Genomic DNA, 27524 nt, shown 5'->3' on the forward strand with positions numbered 1-27524 from the left:
TTCTCTCTCAGCAACCTTCGGTACTAAACTAAAAAAGCTGGAGGGCATCAACGGGCACAGAACCACCTGCGACACACATAATCTACATCATCACCACACTGCATTTCACCCTCAGTTCTTTAGTCAGGGATTCAAGCAACCATTAGCTTTCACAGTTCCTAACCCCACCTCTACCCTGAGTTTTAGCAACTGCTGTAATGACAGTGTTGTGCAGGAAACAAAGAAAGCCGGTCTCTCTCAGACACGCGACTGAAAGTTGAGGATGAAAGCACTCCTGCGCATACGGGTTTGAGGACAAGCCGGTTGCTATAGTAACAAAGTGCGCCGTCACTGAACTTAATGCGAAATGTCGTTGGGCAAAGTTCTGTCAGTGGACATTTCCTCGCAAGACACTCTGTCGCCGAAGCATAAATTAGCCTTCACACAACCCCTCTGAAATAATCATTACATTATAATCCACAGGCTAGACAGGGCGGATTCCTCCTCCTCCGCCGGTGCGCTTAAAAAAGGAAAAATATCCAACCCGCAGCTCATTTCTACTTCCTTTCTGCCTCAATTCTACTTCCTCTGCACGTCCGCCCTACCCCGTCAGATCCCTGCGGCTGTGGCCAGACACTCTGTCCTCTGTCGAGTCGACTCCATCCGCTTCTTGCACCTCGTACGACAGGTCAGACAAAGACCCGTTCCGCACAGCAGGGGGAACGATGAATTATTCAGCCTCACAAACAAACAGCGCTTTAAAAACAGCTGGGTTGAAAACAAATCAACCCCGCGCCCAGCAGATGGGCGAACCGAAGGTCTACAGTTCGATCTTCCGTTTAATAATTAAGGAAAACAGAGTGGATGGGCTCCCCAACCTGCAGCTAAACCGGGATGTAAAAGTTTAATAAGCTTTCAATGTCTGAATTAGGAGGCGGAGAAGCCCCACCTGTCTTCCTGGCTTTGGAGATCAGGAAACGTGTTTACATAAAAGGTCAAGGGAAGAAATGTAATCAAACGGCAGTCCGTCGACGTTTCCATTTTCCAATTCTGAGAGACCGTTTGCCGTCTCTGGCCAGCGACCTTGGATGGCTTCGTAAGGAGAGAAAATGAGGATGCCAAAAAAAGGCTTTTGGAACAAGTACCGGCCACCCGTGTCTTCACCTTCTGTGGCTGTGAAAGATTTTTGGCCTTTTTCTCTCAAAGCTATTTTAACGGCGCAGATGATTCAGTTAACGAAATGCTAAACGGCTTTCAGGAAGTGGAAGATCCGGTATGCAATAGGCAAAACGGCTTTAGCGACACAAACGATTTGGCATTGTGAAACGCAAAGTAGCTTTAACGATGCGGACGATTCAGTATTGCAAAACACGAAGCGGTTTTAACGACATGGACAACTCGGTTTGCAAAACACGAAGCGGTTTTAACTAAGCAGACAATTCGGTTTGCAAAACACAAAGCAGCTTTAACGACACGGACGATTCGGTTTTGCGAAACACAAAGCGGTTTTAACGAAGCAGACAATTGGGTTAGCGAAAAGCAAATGGCCACTCACCATGGCGGCTGCAGCGGCTGCGTTCTGGCTGGCCTGGTGCTGCGCCGCCTTGATCTTGGCCTGCAGGTGGGCGGGTGGGTGGAAGTACTTGCACTTGTCGCGGGAGCAGCGGCCTTTGATGTAGTCCATGCAGACGATGACAGAGTTCTCGCTGCCGTCCACCATAGCAGCCTCCTGCGGGTGGGCGTAGCGGCAGTCGTTCTCCCCCCGCGTGCAGTTCCCCCGCTGGAACTCCCGGCACACCTGGGAAGAAGGGAGGGGGGCAGGAAGCTAAGACCGCTGTTGCACAATGCTCTCACTCACCAACCACAGGGGAAGCCCTCCCCAGTATTTTGTATCTAATCACCTCGACTTTAGCCAGGAGAACTAATTGGTGAAACAGGCTGGTTTAGTTCATGGGTAGAAGAAACATGGCAGGACTTTTATTTTCTATCCGTGGGACTTTCCAGCTCTGCCCACCACACACCCACTTTCCTTCCGTCCTCCCAGGATTCAGGAGTTCCCGGGTTTTTATCGCAACACAGAACATCAGTTGCCACGGACTGCCCAAGATGACACTCATTAAATTTCCAAGAGACTTTTTACAGGATGTGCTGTACATGTGTTTGTTTTTTCTGCTGTCATGAGCTAAAGAGGGATTTATTTTCATAATAAACATGGTGAGGGAGAATCTAGCTCCAAACTCCTAATCGCACTTGCGGTGCTTCTCAGGAGCCAGAATGTAAGGAGCCCCATTGGGCCTCACTGCACCGCTGCTCAGACTCTGCACCCCTGTAGACCACTGCCAGCAGCCTGCGCACAGGGGCCTATAGACCACTGCCAGCAGCCTGCGCACAGGGGCCTATAGACCACTGCCAGCAGCCTGCGCACAGGGGCCTATAGACCACTGCCAGCAGCCTGCGCACAGGGGCCTATAGACCACTGCCAGCAGCCTGCGCACAGGGGCCTATAGACCACTGCCAGCAGCCTGCGCACAGGGGCCTAGAGACCACTGCTAGCAGCCTGCACACAGGGACCTATAGACCACTGCCAGCAGCCTGCACACAGGGGCCTAGAGACCACTGCTAGCAGCCTGAACACAGGGGCGTCAGGTGTTCTGTGGGCTTCATCAATAATACCCCACTAATGAGAGAAGAACAGCCCATCTACAATGCAGTGTGAACAGCCTGGAACAAAAGGCTCCCTTATATAGAAATCACCCAATAAATAGCATGCGGGAAGACCTACAGCTATATAACAAGTAATACAGTTTAATGGAATGTTTTATGAATATAGATTAACAATGGATAACAATGTATAAGTATAACAATGCCGTAAAGCTTAGCATTGCATAGAAATAGAGAGCGAGAGAGAGAGGAGCAGAAACAGACAGCTCCATGGAAACAGAGACAGCAGCGCTGTGGAGCCTGAGCACACAGCCAGGCAGATGGAGGCTCGGTGAGGTGTGGGTACCTCCAGCTTGTCGGTGCGCAGGTGCTTCTGCCCGGGGTTGCCGCCCATGGTGAGGGTGGTGGGGCTCCCCGGGACCAGCACGGGGGCGCTGGGCAGCATCTCCGGAACCAGGCCCATCCCCGGGTTCATGTGGCTCAGGTAGGGGCTGAACGCCATGCTGGGGCTGGTGGCCAGGGAGGGCGTGACCGGGAACGTTGTCTGGGAGGGGAAGGGGAGAGCGGGAACGTCAGGGGGTGGATACACAAACAGACCGAGAACAGAAGCATGACTTCCTGCCCATGCCCCCCCGCCCCCCTTTCGTTGGTCTCCTCCCCAACACTCACTATAGGCTGCAACTGGGCTCCAGGCAGCATGAACTGCATCTGCTGAGCCAACATGGCGGCCGCCGTCTTCTGCTGGATCAGGTTATTGCGGCCGTTGATCTCCAGCTGGGTTTTCAGGTGGGGCGGGGGGTGCAGGTACTTGCAGTTCTCTCGTGTGCAGCGCCCCTAAAGAAGGAGGGAGGACGGGAGGGAGGGGGAGAGAGAGAGAGAGACCGATGAAGAGGTAGAAACAGTTGTTTACACCTGGACTGGGATACTCCAGTCGTTCAGGGCTGTAGTGCTCTACAATTTTAATTCCTCACCTCAAGCTATAATCAACCAGCTTTAAAAAAAAAAAAAAAAAAATGTGCCAATTTCCTGCTTGTTAAGCTGTAGATATTCAGCATATGGTTCTAAAAACTCATTATTCCCATTTCCCCTCAAGGACCATAGCAACAGTTGCCAGCTCTACGTCACAACCCAAGCGGCTGATTCACCTCAGTCTCTAATTTGATCAGTTAAATGTTGTTACCTCTTTTACGTAATTGTTTGCAATGTAACACAATAAGCACAATGGGAACAAGGTATTATTTTTACCTAATGACGATAAATAATCCTCTGAACTTGAAAAGCACCTAATTAATAAAATGAAACAGCTTGTTAAAATTCTGGGATTCCAACTGTGGTTGGAATGAAAAGCAGCATACACAGGGGGTCCCCAGGACCGAGGCTGGGAACCACGGTCTTAAGTGACGATGTATGCGTAAGGTAATCACGGCCAAATAATTATGTCAGATGACAGACATGCTACAGAGATGAATAGTGAAGGACAGCGAGATATTATGAGACAGAGCTGGGCGTTTACTTGTGCCGAGAGAGTGAAGGGAACAGAAAGAAATAAAGAGAATGGAAGAAGCAATGAGTCATGTAATGACGGTATGACTCAACCTTGTAACATTTTCAACAATTTGCATTAACCTGACCGAAATTTCTGAAATCACCACCTACCGCCTGGTTCACTGCCGTTTCTCCGCTGTTTATGCACAATTTCCACCAAATTTTCGTTATTGCCAATTCCTAGTCCCATGACTCGTCTACCGATGTTTATCGCAGTTCCAGAAGGCGATGGCTAGCGCTAAACCTCCTGCGATGCTAGCAAAGCTAGCGGCTTTTTTCCCTCGCTTCGGACTGTTGCGACAGGTCAATTAGCACTTGGAGGTTACCGCTACAACTCTCACACGAGACGCATTGCCAGTAGAAGTCGCCAGAGAGTGACGAGAGGGAGAGAGCAACAATCCCAAACTATCCCTCCCAACGCTAGCCAACAACTGATCGGCCAAGACTGGAAACTACCCTGAAGTGGCCAGCTCTGCACCAGAACTTGGTGCTTTTACTGGTTGCGCACCACAACAGATATTCAAACTGGGATTTACACTTCAGTTGTCATCAAGACAAGCCCCACAACAAAGTGATAGCTACAGCACATGACCTCTTTGCCAGGTTACCTTGCTGAAAAAAACAGCTCAAGCTAGGCTTTGAAACTAGCTCCATAGTAGCTGGTTGACCAGTTAGACCAGCTCTATACTCAAGCTGGTCATAGCTGGATTTTACACCAGGGTAATATTCCCTATATGCACAGAGTAACCCTTTTCAACACAAACATGTACAAAAACAAAACTATAAACAGTCCACCGAAAGAGTACTATTTATAAGCGTGACTATGTTCATAGCGTAGGTGTATAGATGATAAATTACTACGCAGATACAGTTGTAGATATACTAGCAATTGTTCCAGCAGCTTTTCTGAGTTTGGAGTTTGTCCATGTGAATAATGCCATGGAGCACAAGTGGGTAAATGAAAGCAGAGGCTGTTACCCACACACGTAGAGGGGCTTCTGTGAAATACTACAGAGAGGAGGGGTGGGGGATGCAGTCATGCAAAAAGATTATTTATGGCATTTGTTGTTGTTTTTTTTGGTGGAAGGGGAATTTTCTCTCCTCTGATATTCCACCATGACAGATCAGCATGACAAGTCAGTTCAGATTTGCTTTTAGCAATGAATACGCATTATATAAAACAGTAAGTGTTAAAATCACATAACTGTTCACAGCTCAAAATCTGTGCAAGGTCCCTTCCTTGAGGATGCCGTGCACTAATTGCCAAACTATGCCAACTGTGCAAGGATTCCAATCACAGTAATGAACCGGAGGATTTGAAATGCTTACTCGTTTCAGGACAAATCCCGCTCCCTATGTCGGCAGAACTCTCTGCAAAAGCAGAGGGAATTTCCAGGCTGGCCAACTGGAGCCCTCTACGCTCACAAATGAAATTCTGATATCTGTGAAAATGACTCAAAGTCGCACATCAGATAAGGAGAATAAACTGAGGTCGGCACCCACGGCCGGAGAGAGAAAGTAGCTCAGCTTGGGTGTATGTCCTCTACTTCCTGAATGAAGAACAGTACAAAAGCACATGAGGTCATTTAAACCATGGTGCTGGACATGTTATCTAACTCTCTTTTGTGGGAAAAAGAAATGCCTTTTGGGTCGTAGGGCAAATATACACCTACGTAAGAAAACATTTACAAAAACTCACAGAAATATTTTGATGTTTCACCCTACAGGCAGGTCTAAGGATATGTGATAAATTGTGCATTTTGCAGCATAAACGAGACAATTTGAACAAAAAAACAAAAATGGGGCAGGACATTATTAGTTTTATGATGTTCAGCGATGAACTCATTGGACAGAAGTGGGTATGTAATTTCAGTAGAAGCATGACATCATGCCCTCGTGACGGTTTCAGTTTTGTCGCCAGGGATGTCATTATCAGGCAGGAACATAACTCTCCTCTTGCTGTAAAACAAAACGTCCCAAAACCATTGAGACATTACTCAGTATGAAAGCTTGCTCTCCCTGCAGAGGTGCGTGTGCCAGGACTGCAGCTCCGAGCTCGGTGGCACATCATCCACTCCGCTCCGTCCTCCATGTACGAGCCCTGCGCAGCCAGCCATGATGTGACAGAAATCTCAGCAATATAACTCATGTTACTTCCCAGAAAACTGCAGTCTGCCCCAATGTAACCCCCCCCCCCCCCCCCCCCAGACAACGGTCTTCCACATTCCTGCTCAGATGACTGCAACACACAAACAGCGCAAACACATCTGCAAAGCGCGCATAGACAAACTCCCAAGGGCGCACCCATTGCATCAGCCGCCTGTGTGCTGTGGGAGAAATGATTTAGAAACCGCAACTCCCATGAGCCTTTGCCTCAACTAAACCGCTCTGCCACCTGCACACAGAGTGCAGGGAGACAGGCAGAGGAGGGGAAGGGCTGTGCTGCTGCACGAAGGACAGCTCTTTACACCGTATGAGCAAACATTCCGGATCTGAGTGGAGCGGAATGATTGGATCGATACAAAACCCAGATTATATGTTTACACCGCCTATGTAAACATGAAGGTGAAGGTTTCTGCCAGGCCTGTGCCATTCCACAAGGAAAGAAGTGAATAACGAAAAGCTGCAAGTAGCATTAGACTGGGTCAGAGATCTGCTCCCTGTAGCCATAGAAACACAGAGAGGCAACTGGGACTTTCTCCTAATGCCCCCTCTCCTCCACGGAGACAGAGTAATGGAGATAATGTGGAGAATAGCATGGGAATAACACGCTACCTAGCCCTGAGGACCACAGAACATATTCCAGAAGTTTCCACTTCTATCACAAGTCTCATTCACGCCGAAGGACAACAAATGTATAATTGTACGTACGAGTAACAGAACATGTTAGAACACACTATCTCTAAGGGGATAAACCAGTTCCGTTCTACTCCACTACAGCATAAACATCATGTGTTTTTCAGAGCCAAGGTTATGCAATCAAGTGCCATCTGACTTTTTCATGAGCGATCAGACCTTACATCTCTTCTGGAGTACTATGATAAAGAGAATGACTTCTCTCCTTGCTATCTGTATTGCTCAACATTTATCATTTACATTCACACTATTATTACTACTCTACTGAGCAGATGACCTTCTGAGGAATAATGAGGAAACTTGACATATTGAAGAAAAAAAAACATTCAGGTTGCATTCAGTGCCAAGCCACTCTGATCTGAGACCATCTCATAACACATCTTTACAATATTGTTTTTCCTAATGGCATTTTACTGCTCGCTGTTTGACTAAAAGGTTGCAAACACAAGGCCAATTAAGTGGACTAAAAATTCAAGTGTGCTCAATAAATCAGTGGAAATGTTAAACACAGAAGTCAGTGAAGCTCTTGATTTTGTAAAGAGTTTCACAATTCAAACTGCCAGGTTTTAAACAGAACGTTCACAGCTGTACTGCAAAAGAACCTGAGACACAATCTGAAATGTCTAATGAAAAAATATTTTTAACAGGTATACATAATTAACTATGCAAGCATATAAATCATGAGAACAGATTCCAAAAATAATTTTAACATAATCAAATGTCATCCTAAACATGAAAATATGTCTGGGTTGTGTGCATGTGTGTTAAATACTACATAAATCATTGCTGGATAGGATGAATATGAGGAGTAATGAAGTTATCAGTGTTGACAAACTGCTTTTTACGGCAACTGATAAAACATCTGTACCTGTAGCTGTTTTGAAGTTCGTTTTTGAAGTTCGACCCTTTCCACCTGATGTCATTTCCTGTAGCCTAATGCTGTGCACATCACTGTTCCTCCAATAGTTAATTCCTACAATTCCTGTTGTTTATTAAATTCTGTAAGGAGTTTAAGAACTCACCAACGGAAAAAGCCGCTTTATTACACCATGCTACAGGTGAAGTGAAGTCCTCTGTCTGAATACTACATAAAACCTTTCAGTGACTTGAACAGTTTATATCACTGTTGTTAAAAACTGGCAGACATCATTTCACGAAAATTAACTTATTTGTCAGTTCACTTTGGCATAATTAAAATCAAAGCAGGCAGATACAATGAATAGAGTGGGGTATCTGCAGTTTTTGAAACATATGATTGATTTTTAAACTTCTAGTGCTGTAGCCTATCCACTTAAGAGTTATGATGCGTTGTGAGTTCAGAGATGCTCTTCTGCATGCTATTGTTGTAATGTGTGGTTATTTGCGGTACGTTCATCTTTCTGTCAGCTTTAACCAGTCTGGCCATTCTCTCTCATTAACCAGGCGTTTCTGCCTGCAGGACTGCTGCTCACTGGATATTTTTTTATTTTTTGCACCATTTTTTGCAAATTCTAGAGACTAGTGTGCGTGAAACTCCCAGGAGATCAGCAGTTTCTGAGATACTCAAACAATCATTCCACGGTCAAAGTCACTTAGATCACATTTTTTCCCCATTCTGATGGGTGATGTGAACATTAACTGAAGCTCCTGACCCGTATCTACACGATTATATGCAGTGCATTGCTGCCACACAATTGGCCGATTAGATAATCGCATGAATAAGTGTAATAAAGTAAAAATAAAGTGCTAGGTGAGTGTATAAACAGCTCCACAAAAGACATATATATATATATATATATATATATATATATATATATATATATATATATAAATAAATAATGTACCAAATAATTGTACAATTTACTGGTATATTTATGTATGAATTCAGTTCATTTTTGACAGTTTTTAATCCTTTATTGATTAATGTCACAGATCACTGATACAATTCTCCAGCAATTAAAATAATAATCAAAATGTCCAAAGCACTAAGATGATCCTCAAGACTATTTTAGGGGACAGATAAAACCATCCCACAAAGCAGGTTAATGAAAACTAAATTTACGAACAGATGGATATTTGAAAAGCTTGAAAAGATCACAAATTACAAAAACATCCAACCAGCTGTGAAAGTTTTTTTTATAGAACCGAGTCCAAATTTCATGATCACACTTCTCAGTACAAGCAATGCATAAAACAGATAACTATCCCTCTGCATTTATTTTGTCTTCCATATATATAACACCACTATCAACATGTCAGACACAGCCAATGGCGAGAAATAATGATGCTAACAAAATGTACGCACAAATGCCAAGAACTATTCTGGAGACTGTGCTCTGGCTCATGAACAAGCCCTGTACAGTGGGTGAAGTTCTGCAATCCTCACAAACTTTGTGTGCCTCATTGAAGGCCACCGCCAAGGCCTCTGACTTCATCAGTGTCTAAAAGCAGAATCGTGCTGCATCATTTCAGAACATGTCTATGTGGATAATAACACATCATTTCAAAGGTCACAAACTAGAAAATATATAGACTAGATATTATTTTTGTGCAGTAAATAAATTATATCACTGGACTTGAATTAAATACTGAAGTTGTATTTAACAAACGAAAACAAGGAGAGTAATTCTACAAAAACACTAACCCCACTCGCACAGACCCCCAAAAAGACACACACACTTAGGCGCAGGCGCGCGCGCACACACACACACACAAACACACACACACACACGCACCATATGCGTCCCTCCCCCACCCCGTACCTACTCATCTGCAGGCGTGAGCAGTGGGGTCACCCCACCACAGATGTGCCCCCCCCACAGTTCAAGCCTTCACGTAACCATCTCACATCCAGGAAGTGTGCACATACTTTCACCCAAATCAATTCTCCCAATTTGCCCCCTCTCATGAAAGGAATACGGACACTGGGCTTGTAGCGATGATGGCCCATCTCCTGCTAGGCATTACCTGGCACAAGCAGTCTGGGTAAAGGATAGGACTGCAGAGGAGAAAAGGGACCATGGCAGCTGGGCTGAGCTAGGGCTGAGGCTGTCATTGTTTGTCCGTTATTCCCAAGGCAACTCATGGGCACCAGGGCAGGCGGCCGCACCTCTACTCACATGGAACTCAAACTCTGCATGCGGCATTTCGGAATAGTCTCCATCTCAGTTTCAGTTCGTCACAGAGTTCAGAGACCTGATTCACAAAACTCGTGCGTTCTGAAAGCTATACAGGTAGTATTCTGGGCACCTCCTCAAAGATTCTGGGCATTTAAATGTTCAAATTTCGGCAAACATCGACGACTGGAACCATTTCCAAAGCCTGTGAGTTTGCCTTTGGAAGTGAATCAGCAGTGAAAGGAGCGAAAGGAGACAGCGTGTGCCCCAGGTGCACCACTGTGCGGGTGTGTGGAATGCCCTGCTGCTGGAAAGCTTCCTCTTGATGAGTAAAAACTGACCTTCAGTCGCCCTGAGAACATTTCCAAATCACAAGCTGCTGGTCCCACCCACCCTGAGGTTGGACTAGCCAGGACATCCAATCCCGATAACTTATTACAGTCACTTTCAAAGCCTGTTCAAATAGACGAATTGCGCAACAGAGAGCACAATCTATGACTTTATTACTAATGTCAACGGAATCACAGCGGAAGCTTAAACCATCCACCTGCCATTGCAACTGTCTTTAGGACTCCCTCAACTCAGCTTACATATATACGTACATAAAATATACAATGAGCTCCATAATGTTTGAGACAAATCTTTTATGAAAGTGTATCTTTATAGATTTTGGTTTCGCTATGTAGAAATGACACTTTTCATACATATCTGAGACTGTATACTTTAAGTACGTGTGAATTAACAAAAATGTTCTACAGAACAAAAGCTCGTTATGGAGCTGTTCCAATTTTCCAAACAGTTGATTTTGGTAAGCCTATTGTTTGGCTTGTTTTTGTCTTATTTCTCAGCCTCATAATGGCTTCCTTGACTTTCATTGGCACTACACTGGTCCTCATGTTGAGTGACAGGCACACCTTTCTAAATTCTGGATAGGATCTGTGTGATGCTATCATGGGCTGCAGATTCCTGGGATGCACATTTATGCTGCAAATATCCCGTTCCACCACATCCCAAAGGTGCTCTATAGGAATGAGATCTGTGAAGGCCATGGGAGGACACTGAACTCATTGTCATGTTCCTGGAACCAGCCTGAGATGACGTGCGCTTTGTGACATGGCATGTTATGCTGGAGGTAGCAGAAGATGGGTAAGACTGTGTCCATGAAGGGATGCACACGGTCAGCAGCAATACCCAGGTAGGCTGTGGCATTTAAACAACACTTGATTTGTATAGAAAATATTCCCCACACAATTACACCACCACCATCGCCTGAACCGTTGACACAACGCATGATGGATCGATGGATTCATGTTGCGAAACCCGGTGAGGTCTTCTGCTGCTGTAACCCATGCACTTTAAGGTTTCACTGATTACTATTGTAACTGTTCACTGTCACCTTCCTGTCAACTTGAACCAGTCTGGCCATGACTGCCCTCATTAACAAGGCATTTTTACCCACAGAACTGCCGCTCACTCAATGTAAACTCCAGAACCTAATGCAAGAAAATCAGCAGATACTCAATCAGAGATCAGCGGATACTCAAAACACCCCGCCTGGCACCAACAATCATTCACTTCGATCACATTTCTTCGCCATTCTGATGTTTGGTCTGAACAACACCTGAACCTCTTGACCACGTCAGCATGCTTTCAAGCATGGAGTTGCTGCCACACGCTGGCCGACTAAATATTCACATCGACAAGCTGGCGTCCAGGTGTACCTAATAAAGTGGTCACCGAGGATATACACACATAACGGCAGAATAATACAATCTGAGTCAGTAATGAGGAGACAGCTGGCTGTGTGGGACAGAGGCGGCCTTGTGTGCGAGAGTGAGCGTTGAGATGGGCAGACGCAGGTTGCCTGGCCTGCTGACAGAGTCAGGGGGCTCACAATAGCAATATTATCTGCCTCAGTCTCAGTGCATTCAGACCGCGCTCCTCACAACTGGCAAAACTGCATTCAGACACATTCAACCAAATGTATTTCAGCCTTTTTATGTCAAACCCTGGTCATATTATCAGAGCCTCCTGAACACCCATACGGCAATCGCATTTTTTAAATGCCTCTTGAATATCTCTATGAAATACTTGGCATGACTCAAAAACCGGCCGTTTGTCTTCATTCGCCCTCTTATCAAGATTATCATTATGATACGATTGTAGTTCATGTTACATGCACTTCCACCACTTCCCAAAACAAACAAAGGTGTGTAAAGTTAAAAGGAGAAGAATAAACAGCGAATGGTCAGAAGCGAATGCGTGAGTCAGAGCCTCAGCTCCAAAACAGGGCTGGGCCCAAAACTGTCATTTGCATTAATTTTGTGCTACTCGGTTTTCAATTCTCAGGAGGATCTTCTGTAATTACCCTTGCTCAGATTTGAAGCCCTGTAAGGCCCGCTGTTATTCATCATTCTTAGTTCATGTGATCCCCTGTTACACCGACAATGTGACAAAAAGCGCTGCAGATGGGACCCTAGCGTCCTCCTAACCATTCACACACTCGCGTGCTGATGACTCACTGATGATGAGCCATGAAACACAGCAGGACAAGACTCTATACTGGTGTGCACACATTACCATGACTCTGAGTGTATATCTATGTGTGTGCATGGCTACGTGTGTGTGTGTGTGTGTGTGTGTGTTTAAGTGTGCGCAGAGTATGGACTTTGTGTGTGTGTATGTGTGTGTATGTGTGTGTGTGTTTAAGTGTGCAGAGAGTATATGTGAGAGAGACTGTGTGTGTGTGTGTGTGAAAGTGTGTGTGTATTTGTGTGTGAGAGTGTGTGAGAGAGTGTGTGTGTGTGTGTCTGAGAGTGCGTGTGAGTGTGTGTGTGTGTGTATGAGAGTGCGTGTGTGTGTGTGTGTATGTGTATGAGAGTGCGTGTGTGTGTGTGTGTATGTGTGTGTGTGAGTGTGAGTGTGTGTGTGTGTGTGTGAGAAAGAGTGTGTGAGAGAGTGTGTGTGTGTGAGAGAGTGTGTGTGTGTGTGAGTCTGTGCGCGGCTCACCTTGAGCGAGTCGAAGCAGGCGATGACGCGGCCGTTCTCCACGTGGCAGCTGCGGGAGGGGTGGGCGAACTTGCACTCGGCGTCCGAGCGGGAGCAGGTGCCCCTCTGGAACTCGCGGCACACCTCCAGGGTCAGCCACTTGGTGTCGCGGCCCATGGCCATGTTGCCAGCCATGGCAGGTGCTCGGGCTCCTCTGTGGAACGACCCAGGGGGTAAAACAAGGGCAGCTTCCACCCCGGGCCTAGACACAAACACAACCTCGGCTTTCTTCTCCGACTGGGCAAGGACCGGCTGCTCACTTAGGCAAATTAAACAGAAAATGAAAGCTTGGGATCAAATGGCATGCTTCCTAAAGTGGATTAAACCTCTCATCCCAGCCCGGGCTTTGGGGTAGAAAAAAAAAACGTATATGGAGAGGTTTTCCTCTTAGTAGGTTGAGATGGCTCTTCTGCCAGGTGAGGGGAGCGAATCGCCGTGAGGGGGGCACGGGATGGCGGGCGGGCAGAGTCCAGCTCTGTCACGGTCGTGAGGGGCAAGGGAAGGCGGTCACTCGAGCATGCTGGGATCAGGGAGGACTAGGACTGGGACACTCCCTGACACTACACTGGAGAGGGAGAGAGGGAGAGAGGGAGAGAGGGAGAGAGGGAGAGAGAGAAAGAGAGAGAAAGGTACCAGAGTTGGTCTTTCGCTGCTTCCTTTGTGACTGGGAGTCACAGTATCTCCCGTTAAGGTCCAGTATTTCCTTTGGTATTGTTAGACGGTTTGTATGTTTCTTAGTCCACACTAAAAAAAATAAATCCAATGTCCCAAATGCTCAAAATAGTCGTGCGGTGTGCGTTGGGCGACGGGTGACAGCGTTGTGGCTCTGTGATGAAATACTTAATAAACGGCAATAAGAAAGAAAGAAAAGCACCGTGAGAACAAATCCGATTAGCAACCTACAGCAACAGCCGGTACACACGCAGGAAAAGGGCTGTCAGGGTGATGTACAGTCACAATCAAGGCCCGACTCCACAGGCAAACATTCGCTGGTCACTCACCCGCTGTCCCAAAGGAGCTAAAACCCCATCGGGTGACAGTCAGGCCCAGGGAGAGACAGGGGGCTGTTCCGTCAGTACTGCTCCAGAGTAATGACCGTGTGCTCCGTCCTTCCTCGTCTTATCTGCCCCTTCTGGTCTCTCCCTCTCCAAGTTTCAGTCCTTTCTCTCCTCTTCTCTTCGTTAACTGCTCATCTGCTTTCGTCCTTTCCAGGCAGATTTCGCTGTCGAAAAAATGAAGAGTCTATAAAAACTCCGGAGCAACGCGAAAGAAAGAAGTGCAGAAGGGGTTAAACAAAACAAATTTTAAAAATGGCAAAAGACCTTGAAGATAATCACACATTTTCGAGTCATTTGGCAGGAAGCACAGGACAGATGAAAGTTCAGAGAAAGAACACGGACTCATACATATTTATAAAGTGCACCAGTACCGAGCGGGGAATCTGAGAAACATTCACTGAAGCTGGAGAGCAGCTGGAACATGATGAAGACAAAAAGAGCAAAGAACGACAAAGAGAGGGAGAGGGAGAGGGAGAGAGAGAGAGAGAGAGAGATAGAGCAACCAGACACAGCAGAAGCAGGCAGCAGCACAAGAGAAAGGGCAGACTGTGTCTGAGAGGGAGAGAGATAGAGAGAGTGAGAAAGAGAGAGAGTGAGAGAGCGCATGTACGAGATATAGCGGATGTCCCTTTCAGCGACTCATGGGAGGCTCAGAACGCCTGGCTAATTGACCGGCTTGACTCGGACTGAACTGCGACATGAAAATAAAAAGCGGACGGCTCTATAGCAGGGCGCAGGGACCGGCACAGGCGACCCGCGGAAGGCCACAGCCACTGCAGACAGGTTGGAGGATGAAATGAAAACAGAAAAAAAGATAAATGATGAGGAACGAGGGAGCCGGGAGAGGGAGTGAGTGAGAGAGCATTTTTTTCTCCACAAGCTGCAGTTGCTGTGCACGGCAGGAGGCATGGGCCAACCAGCTCCGGGTTTGCAGGCGGGTCGGCAGAGCGGGGAACCAATAGGGAGGAGTGTTTTATATTGATCTTTAAAGATAGTTTCCCTCCCCCTGCTCTCTCACCTCCTTCCCCTGGCAGACTGTCTCAGCGCTGCGCACATTAAATAAGAGAAAGGCTCCAGCTCAGACTGCCCTTCCTGGAGCGTTAAACACAGGGAACAAGCACCGCCTCATTGGGGAGGGACAGGGCCACAGGGGTGGAGGGAGATAAGGCAGAAGGCGCACTGTTAGGAACTGCTGGGATGCAATGGACTGACCCGGAAGAGAGGGAGGGGGGATCAGAGAGAGGGAGAGAGAGAGAGAAAAAGAGAGAGTGAGAGTGAGAGAGAAAGTGAGAGTGTGAGAGTGTGAGAGAGTGAGAGAGAGAGAGAGAGAGAGAGAGAGGGAGAGGGAGAGGGAGAGGGAGAGGGAGAGGGAGAGGGAGAGAGAGTGAGAGAGACGTGACACCTGACTGAAGGAGAACAGGAGAGTGACTAAGGGAAAAGTATCCAGTCCCCCAGTGTCACTGGTCAGAGCCAGACTTCCACAGCCGAAAATCAGCCGAGTCACTGCCAGACGAAGAAGAGACCCAAACAGGAACAGACTGAAATTACCGAATTGTGATTCAGGGCTGCGATACGCAACAGGCTCAGGAAGGGCAGCAGGAGAGAAGACGGTGGAGGGGAGCTGGGGAAAGAGCAGGAGAACGGCAGGGACAGATACTGAGAGCTTGCAGCCACAGAGATAGAGGATGGGTGGAGGAAGGGTGGCACACCACCCCCAGCTGAAGCACACCACAGTAGGGAGGCTGAGGTACAAGAGGAGAGAGAGAGATGAGTGTGGGGACTAATGGGGCCTTCAGAGTGCAGAAGTGCAGAAGTGCATACTCATCCCTAAAGGAGACGCTACGCTTTGTGGCGTGTGCTGGTCTCTACCTCCCCTTCTTCTGCCCTGCTGCTAATCGATAGAGGGCTTTTCCCCAAAGGAGCACACCATGTTCCGTATGCCCGTACAGTCCCTGCTGCTGTCAGATACACGACAGCACCCTGTACAGAACGCACACACACACACACACTCACACACACATCAACACACACGCGCACACACACATCAACGCACACAAGCGCACATACACATCAACACGCACGCGTGCGCACAGGCACACGCATACACATCAACACGCACGCGTGCGCACAGGCACACGCATACACATCAACACGCACGCACGCATACGCGCACATCTCAGCGCAATATACGGTCCAGTACGACCACATATTCCAGGAACTCTACAGACATGCAGCAGTACTGCATTATTAATACAGGGAGGGAAAAGGATATTTCATCAGTGTGCCGCAATACATCGTCGAGAGAAATATAAAGCCAAAAACGAATTAAAATGTAACAGCTGACATGCTTTCATGTGCCTCGTAAGGCACAACGCTCGAAGGCTGGAGGTAAAGGTAAACGGATACAGAAGAGCGGTGGGTTTAACTGAGAGCAGCCTTGCGGGATGACGAGGCCATACAGACGGGAGACAGAAATAGAGTGCTGCGTGTTACCTGCGTGTTGTCTGTAACGGAAGTGAGTGATGCGCTGGCTGTGGCCCTATGTAGCGCAGAGACACGCAGGAGTGATAGCGCCGTTTTACTGCTGGCTAATGCGCGCCGGGCTGGGCCCCCGCTCCGGCTGTGTGCTGCTGTCGGTAAACGCCGGTCTGCAGCGGTGATGTTGCACAGGATCTCGGCGGGGGAGGGGCTGGGTAAACAGCAGGAGCCTGGCTCCGCTGCAAGGTCACCCCACCAGCGCAGACTGGCTCCGCACCGTGGCCTTGGGGGGTGAGGAGGAGTCAGGTGGAGTGCGGCACTGTGTGTCCTGAGTGTGTGTGTGTGTGTGTGTGTGTACGCATGAGTGTGTGCCTGTGTGTGTATGCATGTCTGTGTGTGTGTGTGCGTGTGCGTGTGCATGCCTTTACGCATGTGTGTGCATGCATGCATGTCTGTCTCTCTGTACGTACAGCTTGGTGTAATGTTGGAGAGGGAACTGAAACTCCTCACAACTCCTGACTGTAAAGCAGGCAACTCCACACAACTCCTGACTTCAACAGAGGAAGGACTGTTAAAGGAACGCCAAAGGGCACCGCTAGCCATTTCATATTTAGACTTGGCATGTTTCAAACTCACATTGAGCAATACGCTTATCTGTTTGTGTTGCTCTCCACACCGAGTGAGGCCTGGTTCTTCAGTTGGATATGGGCAACAGCACGTTCTCTCACACAAACCCGACTACTGAGTGCAGCCGGCCTGTGAGGAGCAGGAATGACTGGCACAGCGTGTGTGGAGGCTCTCTGAGCTGTGGAACAGGAGCCATTGTGGCTGTGGGTAAAACCCGGTCAGACTCTCTGATCTGTGGAACAGGAGCCATTGTGGCTGTGGGTAAAACCCGGTCAGACTCTCTGATCTGTGGAACAGGAGCCATTGTGGCTGTGGGTAAAACCCGGTCAGACTCTCTGATCTGTGGAACAGGAGCCATTGTGGCTGTGGGTAAAACCCGGTCAGACTCTCTGATCTGTGGAACAGGAGCCATTGTGGCTGTGGGTAAAACCCGGTCAGACTCTCTGATCTGTGGAACAGGAGCCATTGTGGCTGTGGGTAAAACCCGGTCAGACTCTCTGATCTGTGGAACAGGAGCCATTGTGGCTGTGGGAAAAACCCAGTCAGACTCTCTGAGCTCAGCCATCAGCAGGTAGAGGTCAGGTGGGATGGCTTTGGCCTACTCACACAATGTGCATAAACACACGTGCACACCCTCAAGCATGCAATCACACACTACAATACTACAAGACACACCACACACTGAGAAACATTACCTCACGGTGACCCACACTCCAATGCCAAGGCCTCTATTGTGAGAGGAGCCACTCAACCTTCAACGTTAGGTAAATGAACAGGACCAAAACAAACAAAAGGGCAGTAAATTCAAGCAACCCTTTACTTTGAATGTGTCCATTTTTGTGGAAAAATAGCCGGACCGTTATCTGGACCAATGACCGATTCAGGGCAGTTCTCTTACAGCCTACTGTGCAAGGCAGAAACAGACCTATGAATCACCGCAGCATGCTTAAATCCTGCAATTACATCTACCTAACATTCACAAACCGAAGGACGCTGATGATGAGGGACTCATTTGAAAAGAATCGATCGCACTGGCACCAGGCCGTTCATAACCGGTTGAGGGGGGAGGGGTGGAGGGGGACTCTCTTGGCTAGTGATGATGAAATGGTGTTTTGAAAAACAGATTTTGCCCTTTTTCAGGAGGGAGACGTAATTGGTCCTGTGGCTCTCAGCTTTGAAGCGGACAGCTTTTGAATGCGTCTCTGAAGGACAAGCAGCAATTCAGCCGGAGAAACACGGATCATGCTGACCTCGCCAGTGTGGAGAGGCCAAACCGCTATTCTGCGTTTCAGGAACATAATGACACTGATGATAATAATAATGACATTACATTTTATTACATTACATTTTATTTAGCAGACACTTTCATCCAAAACGACGTACAAAAAAGTGCACACCTGACCTCGCAGGTGTAGAGAGGCCAAACCGCCATTCTGCGTTTCCAGAACATAATGATACTAATGAATTTAGCCAAAGTGACATACAAAACAGTGCAGATCACAGTGCAGATACCATTATTAATGATGAATTATTATTATTATTATTATTATTATTGTTATTACTATTATTATTATTATAGCAACAGTGTAGCCTAATAATTTGTTTTACAGTGACGGAGGGCATGGCTCACCTCAGCTGAACTGTGTCTAACATGCCGCACACCCACTGGAGGAAGACACACAGCAGCAAAAAACATGTTTTTAGATGAACTTGGTGTTTGTGTAACGCCACAGTTCACGGCTGCCCTTCAAACACTGTTGTATGTCAAAGCGGTATCTCCATTCTATAACTGAGGAGAGGACACCAGAAGAACAGTGCTTCAAATGCAAATTACACCTTGAAAATGCAGAAAAATGCTTATAAATCAAGGCATATATCAGAAACTGAAAAAACAGCCTTCTCATTTTCAACAGTTTCGTTTCCTGTATTTGTCAGTGCCACAGCTTGATTCCGTAACGTCTTCACGTTTAATGCAGAGGGCGGGAGTTTCCCCACGGTCCCTTGTGCAACACAAGACCAGAGCCCACACGATGCGCAGGGACTGAGAAAAACAACTGAGGGAGCAGGGCCTTTCACAGCCAGACCAGGTGAAACATCCCAGTCCAAGCCTTTAAAACGGTGCAGTAACACTGAAATACGCTTTCTCTAGCCAGCTGGCCCTCGCTGCCCTTGCACTACCGTCGAGTCCCACACACAGGGGCCACTGCACACGGAAAAGCAGGCCCCACTACAGCGTGCTGCACGCCAGTAACAGCCTGTGTTTCCTGCTCTCCCACAGAAAAACTCAAAGGCACACAGCGACTAATCTGTGAGAGAGAGAGCGAGAGAGAAATAAGAGAAAAACAAAAACAAGAAAGGGTAACTTCTGATACAGCGCAGTGTGCGTTTACTCCCTTCCTCGCCTCCTCGAAGCCTCAGTCGCTAAAAGGAAGAAAAAGGGCACACGTGGTGCACTGGAGCCAAGGACATACAGCTCCACAGGTACAGCAAACAGGGTGCAAGGAGCACAGCGGAAATTAATGCAACCCTGCTGCTGTCCAATCACATCACCAATCTGCTGCAAAACACCAACATGGCCATTTATACATTATAGCACCTGAACGATCTAATTTGCTTATGAACCCGTTGTAAAGCCTTAATAAACAGCGGGCAGGTAGATTATGAGCATGCCGGTCAATTGGTTTCTGCCCCAAGGTTAAAAACTACTGCGAAGGCCACTTCATTTCCCTCCGGCTCCTAAAAGCCCTACTCTTAAACGTTCAAACGCCCTGGAGATGCATTCATTCCAGGTCACCAGAAGGAAGGAACGTGACTGGATATTAGCCCCCCCCCCTTCGCATTCGAGTCTTCATTGAAAGCCTTTCATTAGCGGCGACTCGCGTTTAGACTGGAAGAGGCACTGCTGCTAGCGTAATGGCGGTGTGGGTGTCATGTTTCCTGCCAGTTTAAAGGGGAAATGAGGACATTCTTGTATGTACAGTAACCCTGCTGGAGCGTATCCCTGCAGAGCTTATCGGTTTGTTAAAACAACCCAGACAGGTACACAGTCCACAGGGCTGCTGACAGCGCACGCGCACACACACACACACACACACACACACCAGTCAACCCGCGGCATGAGTGCAGTGAGGCTAAAGCCATGGCTATGACATGAAATGACTGTCTGCCGCTGGATGGTGCAGGGTTCATGAAACGCACGGACGTTTCGGCCTATATTTAAGGCTGCGCTAAAAGCATTAGCTGGGCTATAGCCTTCCGTATAATGAAGCGTGGATGTCTGCCCTTTACACAGAGGTTTTCAGTTTTGTTCACACGATACTTTAAAACAAAACAAACAAAAAAATAGTCCAAATTATTTACGTGGAAAAATGTTTTGACTCTTGAGATCAGACCACACAATCTCTCGTCTCTCAGACTGGGATTAAGACAGATACTGATTACAGGGCACTGAGGAGACGCCTCTCTCCAAACCCTTCTTTTACATGTGAAGGCGTTGTTGAGCCGGACCTTCATTTTGTTTCTGTGCGATTACGCACGCAGCCCGAGTGTCTATCTGCGCTATCTGTCTGACACTGCTTTTAATGCAGAGTTTAGCCAAGGCTGCAGATAAGGCAGAGCACAGACACCAGGTGAGCCAGGCTAATAACCGCACGAAGAACATGTGTGTGTCTGTGTCTGTGTCTGTGTCTGTGTCTGTGTCTGTGTGTGGGTGTGGGTGTGTATGAGAATGTTTGTATGTGTACTGTGCATATGTGTGTGTGTGCGTGCGCACATTGTGTATATGTACTGTGCATGTGTGTGTGCGGGGACCATGTGTGTGCACTGTGCAGGCGTGTATGTATCTGTGTGCACTGTGCATATATGTGTGTGTGCGCACTGTGCATATGTGTGTATGTGTACAGTGCATATTCTTGTGTGTGTGTGTGTGTGTGTGTGTGTATGCGTCCTGTGAATGTGTGTGCATGTGTACTGTGCTAATGTGTGTGTGTGTGCGTGTGTGTGTGTGTGTGTGTATACTGTGCATATTCTTGTGTGTGTGTTTATGTGTACTGTGCATATGCATGTGCGGGGACAGTGTGTGTGTGTGTGTGTGTGTGTATGTCTACTGTGTATATACTTGTGTTTATGTATGTGTTTGTGTGTGTGTATGTGTACTGTGTATATTCTTGCGTGTGTATGTGCGCATGCAGACAATGTCTCTCACTCCTGCAGCAGGGGCTGCTGGGTGTGTGGCATCCTCAGGCAGTAAAACGGGACCCGCGCCTCAACCCCACCCCCCGCGGCGATGCAGTACGCCGTACGCCAAGCCCAGACCCCGCCACGCCCTCGCAGAAGGCCAGCGCCCGTCTCCGTCTCTCTGCCTCGCTGCTACAGCAGCAAAGCAGTCAAACGCGGTCTGCTGAGAAACAGCCTATGTGGCAGCTGGGTATAAGTCACATCAGTGTCACACTGTCTGTGCATGCACACATGTGGGTATGACACTGCATGCTGTCAGAGGTTACAGTCACAGACACAAAGAAAGAGGAGCAATGGGGAAACAAAGTGATGACCGTCCCTTTGAGTTTCAAATCCTAGAGCCACAATCACATGCATAAGAAAAGGTTGAGCAACTAGGTGGCATATCCCCATAGCCCATGCTAATCATAAGTACTCCTGTGTTCTAAATATTAAAATAGCAATCAAAATAAATCAATATCTTTTCGGCATACTCCCCACTGAAACATTGCCAACCACGCCATTTTATATAGAGCTGGTTCTGACTTTACGCACTGTGAAGCAGATACTCGTCACACTGGTTAACAGTCAACCGGTTGACATGATTAAGTAGGCTGACTATGAAAAATAACTCAAAACTAACAGGGCTAGCCTGCTTCAATGTAGAAAACAATTTTACCAGCACTGCTTCTACCACATATTATCAGGGAACATGGGAGAATGAATGTCCACACGCATTTCCCAATAGCATGGCATGAATTTCTATTGTAGAAGTCTGAGTCATAAATTGTTTCATCGGTCATCATGAAGTAGGTTTTACAGACCTCAGATAAGACCTCTCTGATAGCAATGTTTAAAAAAAAAATGCATTTAGCATTCGAGTCCGCTTTGTCTACGTCAAAGCGTCCATCCCAGATAACCAATTTCTTTTTTCTTTTTTTACCGAGAGTGATGGGACCAGAGACACACGTACACCTACACGCGATTCCAAATGCACAGGCACGCATTACCGACTCCCACACAAGCACGAGCACAAAGCTACATACGCACAACAAGAGAGGGAGGGGAAAAAAGCCTCACATCACATCCCCACTCCCACACACACACACACACACACACACACACACACACCAGCTAGGGCCCACTCACCCTCTGCAACAATACAGCCCCGCAACAGAAGTCTGACTCCACACACACAACCTGTTGCTCTTTGCCCACGGACAGGTTACCAAGCAGAAAAACAACACGTAGCGCATTCATAACCAGTCAGCTTGCACGCACCGACGCCCGATGCAGGGAAAGAGCCGGAACAACGAGCGAAAGGGAGAAAGAGAGCGAGACACGGGGCATTACAGACGAATGAAAACCAGACAGATACAGAAAAACAGATTTGCAGTAAGCCCTCTCAGTATACCCGAGAGCGCCTGTTCTCAGCAAGTGTTCCTGGCTGGCTCATACCAACAGCGCGCCTCTCAAAAGACACACACACACACAAAGCCAAGCAGGGACTTTCGCAAGCAGGGACTCAATCTTCTCGCACACCGTCACACACAGGAAAGATTTCCGAGCACATTGCCTGTAAATTTGTCCCTGCTCAGGGTCACATCAGGGCACCTTCATCTTAAGCGAGAACTAGAGCTGCCCACAGACAGAGCTGGGTCACAAGAATAGTGTCAGCCTAGTCTCAAAGCTCCATGACAACCACCTCCTAGGATACCGCTTGCTCCATAAGGAACCCCAACCCAACAATGCGTGTTTACATTTAAGAAAGTTCACACACAAACAAATTAATTTGCTACTTCAATATATTATATTGTCAGCTTTCTGTCCATGCATACATTAGTCTGCACACAAACACGCACACGTAAATTCATTCCAGAGTTCTCAGTCACATAACTGGAGAACATCTCAGACAGATGCGTTGAAATGTCAGACATAAGGTACGACATATTTAATACATGAGTCATATATTATTACGACGATGTTCAAAATATTTAGGTTTAATAGTCATAAAAAAAGAAGTATAGCAATGATTCGCATACAATTTCAGTGCAAATAATTACTGCAACAATTAACTGCATTGCTTGCGCCGCTCCCCAACGTTATGAATTCACCTGACCATGCCTGGACAACCAATAGTTTAGTTGGACTGGCAAACACTCCGAAATAAATCTGTGTCTGGTTCGTGTAGCTGTAGAACAACAATAATTATGCAATTTAGAGTCGGACTGATTTAAATTCCCAGTACACACGGAGTGCGCCATTCCTGTCAATCGATTTACATAAACATTTGATTCCAGATGAGTAGTCTGAGAGATGACTAGGCATTAAGTTAAGTCCTGGCTACATGTTCATTATTCACCGGGATTTAAAAAAAAACAGCACATTAATTGTTTTTTGCACTTGAAATGTCAAAATAATTAATAATACAGTGACAAAGTAACATAACATAAGCAACATAATAATAAAGAAACATTTGCCTCGCTCGTAGAAAGCTTGACATTGCTAGCTTGCTTCTAGCATTGGTTACTTTGACAGGGGTGTTCCTGCCAGGTGTTGCTAATAATATTGAATAGCAAGCTAGCCAGCCATCAGCCAATAAAATGCGCAAAAACGAACCACCAAAAATACACATGAAAAACAGCTCAAGCGAGATAGCTAGCGTTTGTGCTAAACTCTGTTCAACCTGTTGTGTTGAATATCCTACAGTACAATGCTCTGAGCCGTAGCTAGCCGGCCGAATTAGCTGGCTAGTATGGTTGTCAGCAACCAAGCCCGGCTATTATTCTGATGCTAGCTGATGCCAACTTACACCAATAGCAACATCTATAACATAAGACTGGTGTACTTATGCATATGTTGCAATTAAAACCGTTCAGTTGGCAAGCTAACCATATATCTAACGAAATTTTTTACTAGCCACTTAGCAAGCGCTAGCTAGCCAAAAACTGAACAACATGCGCACATTGTGAATTGAGTGACAGGAAGCTATAAAGGTTCTTCTTACCTGTTCGCACAGAGCAGTCAAATTCAGCTCTACAGTTTCCAATTTTTCTTATTCATGGATTAATAATGGGCTTTAATAAATTGTATTATTAATAACTAGCAATCTACGTCACACATGAAGCGTTGTGGACACGCGGTTTTAATGAAAATAAAAAACTTATCTTGCGAGCAAGCAAGCAAGCTAGCTAACATTAATAGCAGCTAAAATAAAACGCATAGCTCGCTAAGCGCCTAGCTGCGGGATGGCTAAAGGTTCTAAAAGTACGCATGGAAATCACCAGAAAAGAGCGACAGACGAAGCACTAGCATGCGTTATGGGAAATGTCGTTAAATTAAAAAAAAAAAAAAGAAGAGAGGCGAGGCAAAAACGAGGGAGGGCTGAAGGGAGGGGTGGAAGTGAAAGTGCTGGTTTGCATACGGCTACCGAATTGCACTACTAACTACGCAGTGCCTCCATTTTAGGGGAATCCCAGTCCTTCTCTCTTCTCCTTTTCGGTTTTCTTTGGGGAACGGGCAAAGCTCGAGGGCGGAGACTCCCTGAGCGCGAGCCGGGTACGGTGGGCTCCAGTCCGTCGCGCGGGAGAAGCCTGCCACTGACGTCTTTATTGGGGACTATTGAACAACGTTGTGATCCATAAACTATACTGTAAGAGTACTGAATGGTTGCTACTTAACCAAACTTTAAGAGTGAGAAATAGCTAAATCTGTTTTGTTATTGTACGTTTAGAATGAAGAACTACAAGACCATAACAGATCAGATCTCAAAGAGATAAACACAAACATGATGAACCGTGTAGGAATTACAGTCCTTATTATACATAATCCCCCCCAATTTTAGGGGACCAAAAGTAATTGGACAAATGAACACAAACTGAAATAAAGTGATCATATTCAACATTTCTTTGCAAATTCTTTGCAATCAATGACTGTCTGAAGTCTACGGCCCATAGACATCACCAGATGCTGGATATCTTCCCTGTTGATGCTCTGCCAGGCTATAATGCAGCTCTCTTCAGCTCCTGCTTGTTTTGGGGGGGCACCTTCAGGCTGGTGAACTGCATGCTCAATTGGATTGAGGACAGGTGATTCTCTTGGCCAGTCAAAAATATTCTACTCTGGCCCGAAAAAACTGCTTTGGCTGTATGTTTTGGATGATTGTCCATCTCAGCAGACAAGATGTTTCTGTCTACTTTGACATTTATCCTGCTACAGGTTGATCTTAGTCTCATCTATCCAATTGTCCAATTACTTTTGGACCCCAAAGGGGGGGGGGGGGGCTATATTTAAAAATATATTCCTACATTATTCATCCATTGTGGATTAAATGAAATTAGAATGAAAAAATGAAAGTGTGGACTTTGACCACATAGTTATTGTTTTATTTCAACTCTTTATTTGCTATGGTGGTTGTTATTCATTATTAATTAACATTCCAAAGTCATCCAATAGAAAAAGAAAATACTTGCACATGGAGCCAAGGTTACTCCCTATATAGTTGGCGAGGGCGGCTCAGTTCTGTTTCGGTTTGTTCATCGTCTGTCCTCCCTTGCATCCTCCCTAAGTGCTTCCATTTTAGGGGAATCCCAGTCCTTCACTCTTCTCCTTTTCAGTTTTCTTTGGAATAGGCAAAGCTCGAGGGCGTAGACTCCTGGAGCGTGAGCCGGGTACGGTGGGCTCCAGTCCTCCCTTGCAGAGTTTGCTTGTTGCACATCACACATTTAGTTAAGAAATACCTCATTTGAGGGAAGACAGCAAGGGAAGGTAATGCGTTAAAGTGGAATCGACCCCAGCCATGGTTTGGACATGGTTTTGATGATGCAACTGCTGATGAGAATTAATTTTGATGTCGCTTATCTGCTCAAGTTCAAGCAAATGTTTCCAAACTCATTGGGTTGTACTTCATCCTACAGCAAGACAATGATCCCAAACTTAATGCCAAAGCAACAAGAGGTTTTTCAAAGTCAAAGCACATGCACACGCATATGCATATCAAAGGTCTGAAAAGTAACTTTTATATAACATGCTTTTTATTGTACAAGGTTTATTATGCAAGAACAGATATGTGTGTAAGAGCAATATTTAAATGATTTTCTTTTGGTTGGACCTTCTGTCTACTTTCTCCTTTATTGCATTGGCTCTGGTCTTTCCTTTCAATGCCCTTCTTCTAATAATGGAAGTATCTCCTGTATAACACAAAGCACAAATGGATTTTGTTTGAACAAAGTACTTTGCTGATGATTGCTGCATTTCATCTTACCCATTCATCACGCACAGGGACACAAAAAGAAAGTGAGTGTGTGCATGTGTATATGTGTGGATAGACAGACCTGGATATGCTTGTACCACCCACGCAGAAAAAGACAACCCAACATGAACAATTCACATTCAAACCTCTATCACATTAAAGAAACACATATACAAACACTTTTATGAGTCACAGTATATTCAGCCATACCTCATTTGATAGGACCAATCCCCACCCAGCTCCCACTTCCTGTGCAGTACCGTGACCATACCTGTCCAGACTCGGCTACATTCTTGGGGGAGCGAGAAGTAGTAGGGGGAGGGGGCAGGGGGAGAGATGAGATTGAGAGATGAGGTAACAGATGGCTGACAAACCTGTGATCAGGAGCCATGTTTGTTGGTAGAATGCAGATCTCGTTGGCAGCATATTGCAATGTGTTCTCAAGACTACTCATTCACAACGTATTTCCACAAAAGATATACATCATATTTGCCACCTCGTTAAATAAAATGTAACTTTTTGCCAGCTTTTCAAGAATAGTGTGATATAGATCTTCTTGTGATTATATCTGTGCAGAGAGCTTGGATGAATTTTGCACAGGCCAAGTAACCACCTGCTTTTACAGTATCTGTTAAATAGGAAGACATTTGATCAGATCATCTTGACTTGCACACATATAATAAAAGCTAACAAAAATGATTGTTGTTTCAA

General features: G+C 46.4%; 1 protein-coding gene across 14 annotated transcripts in view; it reads right to left on the minus strand.

Moving 5' to 3' along the window:
- The window catches only part of LOC133133017 (muscleblind-like protein 3), a 42554-nt gene extending 17674 nt beyond the window's left edge, over positions 1–24880 (minus strand). For 11 of the 14 annotated variants that reach the window (XM_061248924.1, XM_061248923.1, XM_061248921.1 and 8 more), the window contains exons 1-6: positions 24570–24880; positions 14186–14406; positions 13146–13338; positions 3310–3474; positions 2987–3184; positions 1535–1777 (exon numbers count right to left, since the gene is read on the minus strand). In XM_061248924.1, coding sequence (XP_061104908.1) covers positions 1535–1777; positions 2987–3184; positions 3310–3474; positions 13146–13319 — 780 coding nt within the window. In that variant the 5' untranslated portion in view covers positions 13320–13338; positions 14186–14406; positions 24570–24880. Of the gene's footprint in view, positions 1–1534; positions 1778–2986; positions 3185–3309; positions 3475–13145; positions 13339–13817; positions 14024–14185; positions 14407–15260; positions 15494–24569 lie in introns of those variants that run through there. The other 3 variants (XM_061248912.1, XM_061248915.1, XM_061248914.1) reach the window with 3 other exon arrangements.
- Between the last annotated feature and the right edge of the window lie 2644 nt (positions 24881–27524).

The sequence above is a fragment of the Conger conger genome, chromosome 7, assembly GCF_963514075.1.
Source record: "Conger conger chromosome 7, fConCon1.1, whole genome shotgun sequence".
In the NCBI taxonomy this organism is placed as follows: Eukaryota; Metazoa; Chordata; class Actinopteri; order Anguilliformes; family Congridae; genus Conger; species Conger conger.